General features: G+C 54.8%; 2 protein-coding genes across 5 annotated transcripts in view; one reads left to right on the forward strand and one right to left on the reverse strand.

Annotated features, from left to right (window-relative positions):
- Window positions 1-423: 423 nt before the first annotated feature.
- On the forward strand, window positions 424-6,878 carry TOR3A (torsin family 3 member A). Its single transcript, XM_057374950.1, has 6 exons — window positions 424-755; window positions 1,077-1,190; window positions 1,813-2,078; window positions 2,602-2,777; window positions 4,169-4,293; window positions 4,733-6,878. The coding sequence occupies exons 1-6, from the start codon at window positions 449-451 to the stop codon at window positions 4,981-4,983; spliced, it is 1,239 nt and encodes a 412-aa protein (XP_057230933.1). The 5' UTR covers window positions 424-448; the 3' UTR covers window positions 4,984-6,878.
- A 3,888-nt stretch (window positions 6,879-10,766) lies between these two features.
- Window positions 10,767-13,496, reverse strand: part of ABL2 (ABL proto-oncogene 2, non-receptor tyrosine kinase) — a 41,018-nt gene continuing 38,288 nt past the window's right edge. For all 4 annotated transcript variants that reach the window (XM_057374952.1, XM_057374954.1, XM_057374955.1 and 1 more), the window contains exon 11: window positions 10,767-13,411. In XM_057374952.1, the coding sequence (XP_057230935.1) occupies window positions 11,715-13,411 (1,697 nt within the window). In that variant the 3' untranslated portion in view covers window positions 10,767-11,714. The remainder of the gene's footprint in view (window positions 13,412-13,496) is intronic.

Consider the following 13,496-nt stretch of genomic DNA (forward strand, 5'->3'; position numbering starts at 1 on the left):
TTGTGTCCCCTTGGAAAGGACACTGAGGAACAACTGCCATGTTCTCCTGCATTTGTAGCCGCAAAACCTCGGCCGAGCCGCTGGGCTCCTTAAAACAGAGTATTTGCCTTCCCCTGATGGGAGCAGCCGCCGTGGTGCTCGGGAGCCTCCCTGGGCACCGCTCCAGCTCCCTCCCCTCGCAGCCAGGGCTGGCCGGGCCTGGGCGGGGCCGGGGGCCTCTGCTCGGACACGGGGCTGGCTTTGGCCGCGGCGACAGAGSAGCCACGTCCGGCCGGGCCGGTGCCGCTCGCGGCCATTCCCCAGCAACGCCCTTGGCAGCGCCAGGAAGTGAGATTAGCCCGGGCCCGGGGGGGCTGCACCGCCGGGACCTCTGAGATCACCGCCGGGACCCCGGGACCCCGCACCGCCGGGACCCCGCACCGCCGCGACCCCGGGACCCCGCACGGCCATGGGCCCGGGCCGCCTCCCGGCACGCCGGGGGCTCGGCTGCTGCGTCCTGGTGCTGCTGCTGTTCCTCGGCGGCTCGGGCAGCCCCGGGACAACGCCACGGCCCCGGGAGCCCTGGGCGGAGGAGCAGGGAGCCGGCCCGGAGGGGGGCCCGTGGGGCAGCGGGAGGTACCAAGCCGTGAAGAAGCATTTGGGAGCTGTGGGTGCTCTCTCCAAGCAGTATTGGCAGTACCTGGCGTGCAGGGTGTGGCAGGAGGGCTGCGAGGAGCAGAAGGAGAAAGAAGAAGSAGAGTCCCGTCCCATCCCAAGTAAGCACCTTGCTCTGTTCTGTCCATGCCCAGGAGGGAGCAGCACACCCTGCCCTGCCCCGGCTCCTGTGCTTCCCTTCCCGAGGGTCGCTGCCCCGGGCATCTCCCTCCCTGGCATATCCSGAGGTGAGGGCAGTGCACTTGTACTCCTTGGGCRCTCGGAGCCATCTCGAAGCAGCTGMTGCCCCTCCCTGTAGCCCGGGCTGCCCGCAGGGGCACGGCTGAGTCCGCACCTGGGAGAGGGCTGCCCCAAAGGGCTCAGCTGAGGCAAAAAAAGGCATTTTCCTGGAACACCTCTGCTCAAACTGCTGCCGTTTCCAGGCTGGGGCTTTCCTCTGGTGGGCCAGGATTACCTGGAGATCCTCTCTGCCTGGTACTGCAGCTTCGGCAGGTGCTGCGAGACGGGAGACTGCAGGATAATCAACAACATCACAGGTAAGGGCTGTGCTGCTTGTGTGCCGCTTGCTTCGAGGGTTTTTTTCCTGTTTAAGTGTATTCTAGAAATTTATGTAAGTAAAGGGCTTTTCTGAGCAGCGTGCTGAGCTGTGGGAGGATGAGAGGCTGAGTCCTGAGTCCTGTTTGAAGTTCTGAGACCAAAGAGAGCTTGTTCCTTAGTACACAGCACATCTACTCCAGCTGTGCATCCCATAGCTTCCAGGCACATGCAGCGGGATCCAGGCTGGCCCAAGACCCTGTCCTAGGTCGGGAGGGGACACTGAGACCCCTGTGAAATCCATGAGTAGGTGTCTGTGTTTTGTTGGTCCCCGAGACTCCTGGTATCCAAATTCTCTGCTGGGAGCTTGGGATGGCCTTTGGGCATCAGTGCTCTCTGCAGCTGCCRAACACCTCCRCCTCTTCCTAAAKRRAAAAAGGAGTCAGTGGAAGATTTGWGTCCTTTYGGGRCCAGAGCTGAYGCAGGCAGGGCACAGGCAGCCTATGACTTTAATGCCACTTCAGACTCTTCTCAGACAGGCAGCCCTGCTACATTTTCTCCTCTTATTCCCACCTGCAGCAGCTGTRCTGGCAGTGTAAGGCTGAGTTGTGCTCTCTCTTGCAGGGCTGCAAGCAGACCTTCGTGAGCAGCTCCATGGGCAGCACTTGGCCAAGGAAGTGGTGGTGCAGGCGGTGCAGGGGTTCCTGCTGAGCCCAAGGCCCCAGAAGGCTCTGGTCCTGTCCTTCCACGGCTGGTCTGGCACAGGGAAGAACTTTGTGGCACGGATGGTGGCCAGTCACCTGTAYCGGGACGGGCTGAAGAGTGACTGTGTCAGGGTGTTCGTGTCCCTCCTCCACTTCCCACACCACAACTACGTGGACTCGTACAAGGTGAGAGTCAGCAACACGGGATGGGCTCATGGGCTGGGGTTCTTGTCCTGCCCAGCAGCCCACATGGGGCTGTGGCTGGATTTGTGGGTGAAACTGTGGATCCCAGTCCCTTGTCGTGGTTATTCCTGAGCTTCTCCCCTCTCCCWCCCTGCCCCTGATGTCAGTAGAATGGCAGTGTACAAGAAGTCTGGGTACACCACAGAGCTGAGCCCAGGTGACCAAAGGGATATTTTGTRTCATTTACTGTCACAGCAATAAAAATGCGGGGAGGGGGTTTGGAGGCAGGAAACCATTGCTCAGAGATTGGCTGGGCATCAGTCTGTGGTAGGGTGGGTGGCGGCCTTTGCACCACTTCATTTCTTTCTTTCCTCTTTCCTTCACTTATTAAGCTGTTTTTCTCTCACCTCACTGGTTTTCCTGCTTTTGCTCTCCCTGTTCCCTGCCCTGTCCTGCTGGGGGGAAGGACACAGAGCACTGTGGTGCCTGGCTGGGTTATCCAGGGCTCCTCCCCGTGTCTGCACAGGCCCAGCTGCAGAGGCAGATCAGCGAGACCCTGCAGCACTGCAGGCAGGCCCTGTTCATCTTCGACGAGGCTGAGAAGCTGCATTACAGCCTCCTGGATGCCATCAGGCCCTTCATGGCTCACCACCACAACGAGGGACAGGCGGTTCCCCAGAGATCCATCTTCCTCTTCCTCAGGTGAATTCTGGGCTCCTGAGGGATGGGGAGGGACCACGTGATGGAATTTATCCCCTGAAATGTGTGATACCAGGGGCTCAGGCTGCAGGGGAGGGCACAGATACCTCCCTCCCTCGTGGTGGTCACCTCTGTGGCCAGTTTTATCCATGGATGCTGGGCCCCCCTCCTGGAGCAGGGCATTTTTGGGAGTAGCTGAGCTGGAATACCTGAGCCAGTGTCTAGACTTAGAGGAAGGAAGCAGAGTCAGTTAATGTGGTGTCACCCTGCCCAGCTGAGGGAATGTCCCTGCATCCTGCAGGGAGCAAAGCTGGGGCTGAAGGCCTTGGTGGGAAGTTCCTGTGCCCTGCTGGGAGCTGCACCCACTGCCTGGCTGTAGCTGCAGACTGAGGTGCTGTGAGGCTGATCTGGCATCAGCACAGCCTGGTTTAGTGGGTTCCCTTCCCCAGCACTGTCCCTAGGTGGGATGGTGCTGGAGGGAGAAGTGGGACATTTCAGAACCTGGACATTTCAGATGCTGCCCGTGGACATTTCAGAAGATATGAGGCCCGCACCTGTCTGAAGCAGCCCTTAAGGAATGCTCAGCACAGGGTGGATGTGCTGCTGGCTGCACTGGGCTGACCCTGTGTCCTGCCTGGCAAACCATGAAGATCAGGAATGGACCCTGGGTGACCCCACCTCATGTCACCAAGCAGAGGGGAGCAGGGTGCCTTGAACTGCAGCWCTGTATAGTCGCAGGGGTTTCATCATCCCTGGTGGCAGTGTGACACTGACCTGCTGAAGCAGGGCTGGCTCTGCTCCAGGGCTCCTGTGGACACTGGCACAATCCTGCAGCCTTGCCCAGCTGTGGCACTTGGGGATCGGGTGGGGCTGGCTGCCTGTCCTCGTTCAGAAGGGGCTGTTTCTTCCATAGTATGGGTTGGGAGCAAGGATCAGTGCAGGCTGTTTCCCCTCTAATTAGGCAGGGGCTAGGAAACAGTGGTGGCTTTTTAATTTTGCCTGCCTTCCATTTGGAGTCCAGAGCCTCTGACATGAGAGGAAGGATTGGGTCTGTGCCTCCCACCCACACAAGTTCCCAGCTCTGCCCTTTAGCTTGGACTTTGTGGTGGCTTGTTCAGCATTTGGTGTGGAGCCAAGTGTCACCTGCGAGGCTGATGGCTCCCAGGCCAGGACGGGGGACTGAGGGAGATGGARGATTGCTTCTTCTGGGTCTGAGCTGGCAGGGTGGCAGACAGCAGTATCAATGCCTGTGGAAAGGGGCTCTTTGGGAAGAAGGATGGCTCTCCCTGTGCTGACCTTCAACAGCCAATCCTCCCTTGCCAAGGGAGCTGCTGRGGGCTCTCAGCAGTTCAGCTCCAGGGCCAGCCTTGAGTGACCTCCCCCTGTGTCTGCAGCAATCTCGGTGGCAACACCATCAATGAGGTCGCCCTGGAGTTCTGGCGAGCGGGTCGGGCACGGGAGGAGATCTCCATGGAGCTCCTGGAGCAGCGGCTGCGGCRGGAGCTGCAGGAGGCTGCAGGTAAGAGCTGGGTTTGCTGCAGGGGTGCAATGGGCAGGCTGCCTGCAGAGCTACCCCTCTGCACTGTCCCACCTGCCATGTGCCACACAGGGCCGGGCGCAGGGGAACGAACCCTCACCGCACCCCAGCCTGGGGTTGTTGGCAATGAGTCCCATCCTTGGTCACGGGGGGGAGGGAGCCAAGAGTCTTTGTGGCCCCTTTGAGCCCTGAAAATGGCCGGGGTGAGAGGCAGCCCAGTGGCACAGGGCAGTACCAAGGCTTCCCTGGGGCTCCAGGTGTGATTCACAGGGATGCTCTATGCTCAGGCTCAGTGGTCACCAGTTGTGGCACACATGGTCCCGTCACACACGGTGGGATGAGCCCCGGGAGCCAAGCCTGGCCTCGCAGGGCGATGATGCTCTCRGGTGAAGTCTCTGAGTTTGTCTTGTGCTTTTCTCAGAGAACGGTTACGCRCACAGCCAGCTCCTCAGGGAGAACCTCATCGATGTGCTGGTGCCATTCCTGCCCCTGGAGTACCACCACGTGAAGCTCTGCGCACGCGATGCCTTCCTGGCCCGCGGCCTGCCCTACACCGAGGCGACGCTCGACGAGGTGGCCCAGATGATGGTGTTTGTCCCCAAAGAGGAGAAGCTTTTCTCTGCACAGGGCTGCAAATCCGTGCCCCAGCGCATCAATTACTTCCTCCCTTGAACAGCAGGTGGGACCATGCGTGTGCTGAAGGTGGTTCTGCACTCTGGGAGCTGCTCTCTTTGCACAGGGTCATGCAAGCAGAGGATTCAGCCAGGCACTGCACAGGGACAGAGACTGAACCCCCCATTACTCCCAGAGCTGTTGCAGGGAAGGAGCTGCATGAGGGGACAGCCTGTGCTTGGCTGCATTTGGAGTCTGTCTGGTGTTGTAAGTCCCTTCTTTTAGCCGGCAATAGCCTGAAGGGGTGATGTGGTTCTGCTGACAGATGCTGTTCCATGTGAGTGGGGACTGGCAAKGTCCAGGTCCTTGGTTTGTAGCTGTGTGGTGAAGGGAGGCATTGGACAGGCTGGTCCTGTTGAGACTGTGGCAGAAGCCACATCCCCAGTTTTCTCTGTCACTTTACAAGATCACCCAGAACTGTCTTGCTGGAGTTGAGTTTTTCYCCTCTGTTGCTTTCACGCCTTGCTGAAAGGTGTCTGCTGCTCAGGGACACACGGGCAAGAATTTAGTCTGTGCAGGGAGAAAATGACTGAATAATCTCCTCTGGAGATGCCAAGTCCATAGTTCTCACTTTGGAGTGTCCAACTCTCACTGGAGCCTTCCGTTGTATGGAAGCAGCTGCTGGGGTGAGGAGAACTTCCGCTGCATTTATTTTTCTAAGCAGATTGGTGAAGAGCCTGTTTCCTTCACTGCACAACCAAAAAGGGGAGAGAACTCCTCTGCCAAGGGCAGGTGAGGAGGATGGTGGCTGAAGCATCAGGCTGCCAGCTGAATGTGAGTTTTCACGGATGCAGTAAAAGCTTGATTTTTTCCCTTCTTTTTTTTTTTATTTTTCTCTTCAGTACGTTTCATGCTGTGTTTTTTTGGCTGGTATCAGCATTATTATTATTATTACAGGGGCTGTTTGCTGTCTGGGTGCTCGCCAGGTGATAAGTGTGTTACAGCAGCTCCAAAAAATTTCAACAGTGTTACAGGAATCACTTTGTGACCTCTGGGTCAAAACTCCCTTCCAACAGGGCCATGCTGGTGAGGAGTGAAATAGCACATGCCAAGGACAGGGCTCGGCTTGCTGGCCACCCCCACGGRGGACCTTTGATCTATTTTAAGCTTTTGACCCGTTTTGTGGTGCCAGTGATGAGCAGCACGACCTCTGGGAAAGATTGACCAGACGTGTCCTAGCCCTGCAGACTTTGAGTCCCTGCTTCCCTCCGGGCACGCTGGCTCCGTTATCTGCTGAGGCTTCATAGTCCAAGGCAGGGTGAGCCAGCTGCTTTCCCTCTGCTCAGCCAATGCAGTTGGCCTAACTCAGCTGTTAGGATGGACCTTCGGGCTGTGCCAGCCTGRGTGAGCAGGCATTTCTGAGACTTGGTTTATGGTTAATCTCCGGTGTCAGAAACCTGGGAAACATCGGGGGTGATGGACCCAGGGATGGCAGCTGGGGAGGRGAGGCTGCTGCCCCACAGGACACAACTCAGGCTGTGTTTGGTCACCTGGGCAGAAAGTTTAGCAAGCTGTTTGTTGAAGGTTAGCTGCCTAGAAGGTGTGTGTAAGCCAGGATTTTTTCTGAATATACAGAAGTCTTCAGCTGTCCTGGTTAGGCTGACACAGGCTGGGGTGGCAGGAAGGCAGTGCTGGCATCTCAGAGTGCAGGGCTGGGTTGAGGTGGGCACATGAAGCAGCTCTGACTGTGGCTGGGCAGGGAGGTGGTGGCATTACTGAGCAGGGCAAGGCCAGACCTGTGCTCTGCTGGGTCACAAGTGCATGTGTCATACTTGGGTGAGCTTTGATTACACCCAACACCAAAAGCTGCTCTCTGACCACACAAGCCAACAGTTTGTTCTAAATGAAGATACTGCATAAATAAAGATACTGCTTTTTTTTTTTTTTTTTTTTTTTTTTTTGCAACCTGGTGGGATTAAATTATTTCTCCTTTTAAAACAGGTTTGTAACAATTTTTTCTAACCAAATGAACGAGCTTCTGGTTAGGACCAAGCAGCTTCAAATATTCATTAAAGGGGAAAAAAAGCAGCATCTACTCAAGTGKTTTTTGCCAATAAAATATTGCAACCTTTATTTAAAACAAAATGCAAATTGGCAAAACTTTGTGGAACGACAGGCAAAGAGGCCCTTTCAARGGCCTTATTTACATCAAGTTTAACACTGTTCGCAGTTCACAGTCAGACGATAGTGAGAGAATTAAATTAGAAAAACAACCAAAATATATTACAATAACAATTAAAAAACAAAAAACAGTTGACAACACTGCTAAGAGTGATTGGTGATTAACGTGTTTCATTTCAATCCATTCCTGCCCTCAGCAAGTTCACTACCAATACAAACAGTGCCATGTGAGCYGAGCGGGCTCCACCTCCCGTGCACAACAGACACATGGGGAAGAACGACCTCCTTTGGTACAGACATTGCTTGGTGTRGAGCTGTGACAAACAAGTCAGTGTCCCAGAACCTCCTGTTACCGCTACCAGGGGTTGGGCTGAGAGGTTTGTTCCACACTCCAGGGATCTGCAGCACAACCCCAGCACCCACCCCTGCTGCTGGGTGCCCTGGGAGGTTTCCACACTGCTGCAGTCACTGCCTTTCAGTCTCCCTGCCCACTCCTGATGTGCAGCACGGCTGAGTTGTGTGTTAATGAGAAGGCAGCAGCTTGATGGCTTTGCAACCACCCTCTTCTGGGTCATTAGTGCCTGTCACAGCCGCGGGTGCCCCAGAGGAAAAGCCAGCCTCAGGTGAAGTGGGAGGACACGAGAGTCGGGATTGCTCTGTGGCTGCACAGTGTAACCCACACCTCTGCTCTGTCTCCACTGTGGGGTCTGGTTCTCTGTGCCCCACCACTCCTGCAAAAGCACCCTGACAGATGTCAACACTTGTGTTTGTCTCACAAACACAGGGCCAGTGGCACCCAGGAGAAAYATCCTGAGGAGGGCAAGGACAACCCTGCCTCCCTCCCTGCTGCGCTCTGCACCAGCAATGCTGCTCCCTTCAATTCCCCTTTCCCAGTGGCTAAATCTGGTGCAGTCCCAAGATCCAGACTCTCAGCTCAGCTTCACCCCTGTCCCCACTAATCAAGACCATGACTAAATCGAGTGCACCACTTGGGGGTTAAGAAGGGTGTACAGTGCAGGAAGAAGAGAGAATTGCACCTGTGAGTCAGCTAATTCCCACTGTGGTAGGAAAGAAAGTGCCCCACTGAGCTCACTCGGTGAGCACGTGCTTTGTGCTTGGCGTTACCAGGCTCATGGGTGCCATCCCTGTGGCAAAGACGACTGCTTTAAGTTCTGGCCCATAATAGTGCAAGTGAGAGAGCCCAGCCCCAGCCGTACCCATACRGCTGCCTGACAGAGTTGAGAACAACAGGATTTACACTTTATTCCCTGCCCCAAACCATGGAGCATGAAGTGCTCTTCACTGGGACAAATAACAGGGTGTCACCACCCACGTGTTCATTTGCATGTCTGGTGCCAGGCTGAAAGCAGAGAATTGGCCACAGTGGAGACCTTAAGGCTGAAGAGAAAGCCAAACCTAGCTAAAGGGAGAGGGAATRCTAACATTTTTAGGAGTAGCTGTGGAAGGAAGAACAACTGGATGATGAGTTACAGCAGAACCAGCTTTCCCAGAGAGCATCCTTTTGCTACCCGCCAGAGGGCAGGGGGACATTACAGTTTGGGAATAAAACACTATAGGGCAGCAGAAGCCCCAGCAATGCTGCAGCCTTCTATTTAGGGGAGAAAAAACCTGTCAGGTCAGCACTACCTCTGCCACAATCTGCCTACCTGATGCTAGATGACTGGTAAGAGCAAACACTTTCCAYGAGAGTGACAACAGATGAATCCCCAATTGCACTGGCCTTTGTTTTTCCACTGAAGAACTGAACTGAATGGGCTCCTGTGCTGGGCACAGAGGCTGCCGAGTCTCCATGCTTGGAGATGCCCACAAGCTGCCTGGACATGGTCCGTGAGATGGCTCTGCTTGGGTAGAGTGTTTTGGACCAGTGAGCTTCAAAGGTCCCTCCAACCTCAGCCATTCAGTGACTCTGGAAAAGCAATTGGATGTTGCCCTGTCCCACTGCCCATCTCCACTGCAGGGGCAAGGAGAAACCAGGGGGCATCTGAAAGGAAACGGGGATGGCCTATGTTCATTGGGACACAGCTGCTTTCCTCAGAAAGAGCTGGAAGAGGGGAGTTGTGGCAGTTCAAAATTCCATATTGCTATTCTGTCACTTCTGCTGGAGTGTTTCTGGCATTTAGGGGAAAAGAAGGCTTCATCAGAATTGGACTAAAYTTTAAAATGTTCTGGTTAAAATTCCTTTCCCCTGGGAATCCCTTCAGTTTCAGCTCATTTGTCCCAGGCTGAGCATCAGTACAAAGACGGAACCATGTAATTGTATGCCAGGGCAAGCAAAACCTGCCCTTCTGCCCCAAAGAAAAGAGACCCCCCACCTTCTAAATCCTTCTGATTGTTTGACAGGGCATGTGAAGCAATGCCACAATCCACCTTCCCCTTGCAGGTCACCTTTCCAAAGGGAGCTGGTTTGGATGCACACCTTCCATAAAGATGACTGAAAGAGATAAGCTAAACCACAAAAGCCCTCAGCAAAGTCTAGGAGATAAGGGGTTGGTCCTTACATGGCTGCAGAAGAGCTTTGGGACAGCCCCAAGGGCTGCAGGGGATCAGGACTCACCAGCACAAGGGGTTGTCTGGTTCTTTTTTCCCCCACCATTTCCCTTACTGGSCCATAGAAGCTCACTGGTCCATCGTACCTCACATGCTGCTCCTCTGCTGTGCCTGATCCAACTCTGCTTAGCTTAGCCAGTGATGACATGAGGATTCTCAGACATCAGTCCATTTCTAAAGATTTTTCCAAGTCCTATCTTGCTATGCTCTGTGGAAAAACAGGAGCACTTGCTGAGACACCCAGCCTGCTTCCAAGCACCAACATGTGCTTCTAGACAGAAACAAAGTGCCCATTTTCTAAAGTCACACCTGTGCCACAGCTCCACTCTAAATGTTCAGACTAAAACCAGCATGGTCACACTTGAAAAACAAGTTTTAAAAGCGTTTTAGCCAAAAATAAGAGATTTAAGGTGCAAAGCAAGCGAGATCCTCTATCAGCAGCAGYGTGAAGTGAGCAGCAGCATGCAGGTAACATGTATTTGGAGCCAGGCTTGGGGCCTGTTTCCCTCCTCTCACAAACCAGCAGCTGAGGTTTTCCTACTTGCCAGTACATTTACATCTCAGGGAGTTGTGCACAGACACATGAGACCAGTTTTTCAAGGCCACAACAGTCCACAAACAGCACAGGTGCTGCAGGACCAAGGATGCCAAGGTCAACCACACGGCTGCTCTCATTCTGGGATTGTTAGAAGGCATCAGAGACCCAGCGGGAGCCCTTCATGGCAGAGCCATAGCTTTTGTTGTCACACCTCTGGCAGAGAAGTGCACAGGTTATGTGCATGTTCCCTACACCACAGCGTAGGATTCTGGTCCAGCCTTTAAGATACAGGAGTAAGTACATGGAGATGCCTGTGGTTTCCCAGTGTGCTGCTATACTTTGTCACCTTGGGATGCAGGGAAGCTGCAAGCCTGCAAGACAGGGAAGCACTAGAACAAATCCCAGGAATCTGGCAGTGTGAAGGGTTAGGGAATCCTCCAGCAGTAAGAACATGTGGTGGGCAGGCTGGGCTGTACTTTCTGGCTGTCCAGCTGGCCYTGCAGTGCTGTGWCTGCTCAAGGTATGTGGAGARCAGCTGCRGGGGCAGARGCTCTGCCTTACCTACCAYRGGTCCTTACGGTGACCAAACTGAASTGGGGAGTCAACCTGGTAACAAGTTAAAAACAATCTAGAGCTTAAAAAGAAATAACCCACCCACCCCAACAACAACACTGGCAAGTTGTGCAAGAGCCCCAGACTACTCAAAAATGACCATCAAGCAGCACCTGTGCTAGACCACTAGAAATAGGTATCAGCTGAGTGAAGGCTGTGTGGYGGGGAAGGGGGTATTCCAGTGGTAAGTCTGCCCAGCATCCCTGACGCTTCCGATACAATGACGATGAGAAGGTGGTGGACGAGGCGGACAGGAGGGAAAAGGGAGAGTTTCATATATTAACTAATCTTGCAGTTCTCATTACAGCAGCAACAGCGCTGTGGAAGTTAAGCCATCCAGACCAGTGCATCCACCTCCAGCAGCTCTGATTACTGTCAGTGCATTAGACCTTTCCCCCAGCTGCACACGACTCCCTGCTGGAGCCCCTCCGGCTCAGACTGCTTTGCCCTTGGTACCAGCAGAGCCCCAGTACCTTTCCTTGGCCTTGTCAGAACAGCAAAGCACATGTGAGTGCAGCCAGGGCAGGATCTGTACAGCCAAGCAGCTGCAGCCACCCCAAGACTCCAGCTGTCACCACCGTCCTGCCCAGAGGGAGAAACTGCCATCGCTTCTCCTGCCTCCCCGAGGGAGGAGAGGGAACTTCCTTCCCTTACCATACCAAGCAGATCAGCCTGACTAGGTAGGGACAGATCCTTGATGTTCTGCCCCTTACAGCTTTAATCTACCCTCTCCATCCCCCATTTTTTGAGATGAACCTGTAAACGTGAGGAGAACTCAGTGATCTGAGGTACTTCACATACTCAAGTATCAGTCTTTCCTTTTGAAAGCATCAGTACAGAAAAACAGTCCCCCCCTCCCCGTGTGTGTTTCTCTTACCCAGATTGACAGTAGCTACCTTTGCACCACATCACTGATTTCTTGGACACATGACAATAAGTTATTAAGGACGGGGTTTGCCCCAGGGACGCCAGCAGCTGTGGAGGACACCTGCAGCTCCTGCAGGCTCAGTTCCAGTTTGCTCACGGCTTCCCGGAAGGCAAATTTGTTGCGCGTGTGCGGGATGCAGTCCACGTAGCCTGAGCAGTAATCCAGCAGCTGGTGCCCCGTGTCCACCAGCTGGCTGTTGGGCGTGGGCTCGGCGATGGCACTCGAGAGCAGATCGGCACACTCCAGCAGCGCCTCCTTGCTGATCTTGTCTGTGGAGATTTTCTCAGCTGCCTGTTTGGTCTTTCTCAGCGCTACCTTGGCGCCAGCCGTGCCGTTGGCCATTTTCACTGGGGAGGTGGAAGACGATGACAGAGGCACTTGAGGCGGAGGCATCACGGGCCTCCCAGATTTTCCACCAACAGGTGCTGCTGCTGCTGCTGCCTTCTTACTCCCTTCGCTGGATTCCAGTCCGTCCTGCGCTCCCGCCGCGCCGCTCAGCTCTTCTGCTGCATCCGAGCAGGCAGCTGGCTGTTGGAGGAGCCGCATCACTGGTGGTGGAGGTGGAGCACACTTTGGTTTTACCCGTCTGGGCCGGTCCCTGTCGCCAGAAGAAGTGACCTGATGCTCAGATAAGAGCTTGAATTTATTACCCTGAGAGTCTGTGCCAATGAGCTGCACGTCTGCTGGAGTGTGTTTTAGAGTGGGTGAGATTAGGACTGGCACTTTGTGGTTATGAGTGGTTGGAAGTATTGCTGCAGCCTTTACCGGAGATGACCACCCCGGCCTCTCGCCATCCTCARGGGCCCCTTGGCGTGGGCCACTGTTTTTTTCTTTGCCCTTAGGAGCTGCCACTAGCCCCGGACCCTCCTTTTCTTCCAATGCGGAGGGAGTTCGGAAAGGGAGTGCTGTGGCACCCCTTGGCAACAGTTTYGCTTTTGGTCTCTCTCTGGTCAAAGCAGGGCCTTCTTCAAACCTTTTGGGAAGCAGGTCATTGGCCCTCCCCGTGCTCTCATCGGGCTGAGAGGAGGTGGACACAGTCCGTTCCAGCTGAATTTTTGACCTCTGGGAATTTCTGGGAAGGGTCATTGCCATCCTATCCTGTTCTGGAAGCCCTGAGGACATGGAAGATGTAGAGTTTGACCTTGGAAAAGGCTTTGAAGCTTCTTCATTGCCAGTGGGTTTTCCTGCTCGTAAACCCAGTGTCTTTTTAATCAGGCGTGGCGTGAAGAAGCCGGTGAGGCCCGACCATGCTCCACCAGTGCTCACGCCCCCASCACTGCTGGGCCCAGTGCCATCCTCGCTGTAGAAGGTCCTCTGCACAAAGCCCCCTCCGTAGCACTTGGGGGGTGCCAGGCTCGTGTCCTGCTGCACAGGAGCAAAGGAGAACCCATCCACGTGCTGCAAGGAAGCAACAGAGGAGAAGTTACCCGTCAGCTCGTATTTCTTATGGGGCTGGTTCTCCATCTCCCGGAAGGAGCTGCTGCGCTTGGGAGGCGTGGGAGCATTCCTCTTCTTCATAAAGGAGCTGAAGAAGCCCCCTTTCCTGTCCCTGGTGAACGTGGTCTCTTTGGCATCCTCCAGGAGGCTGCTGGGGGATTTGTCCCTCTGCTTGCGGGGCAGTGCGGGGGACCCGCCAGTTGGCTGTGTGCTTCTGATGAAACCTGGGCAGAAGAAACAGGTGTCAATCTGCACAATCTACTTCCATTTCCATCTCCCTGTCCTGCACTGGGCCTTATGGGCCTGGTA

Source organism: Malurus melanocephalus, unplaced genomic scaffold (genome assembly GCF_030028575.1).
Source record: "Malurus melanocephalus ecotype Western Australia unplaced genomic scaffold, MMel_1.1 scaffold_236, whole genome shotgun sequence".
Classification (NCBI taxonomy): domain Eukaryota; kingdom Metazoa; phylum Chordata; class Aves; order Passeriformes; family Maluridae; genus Malurus; species Malurus melanocephalus.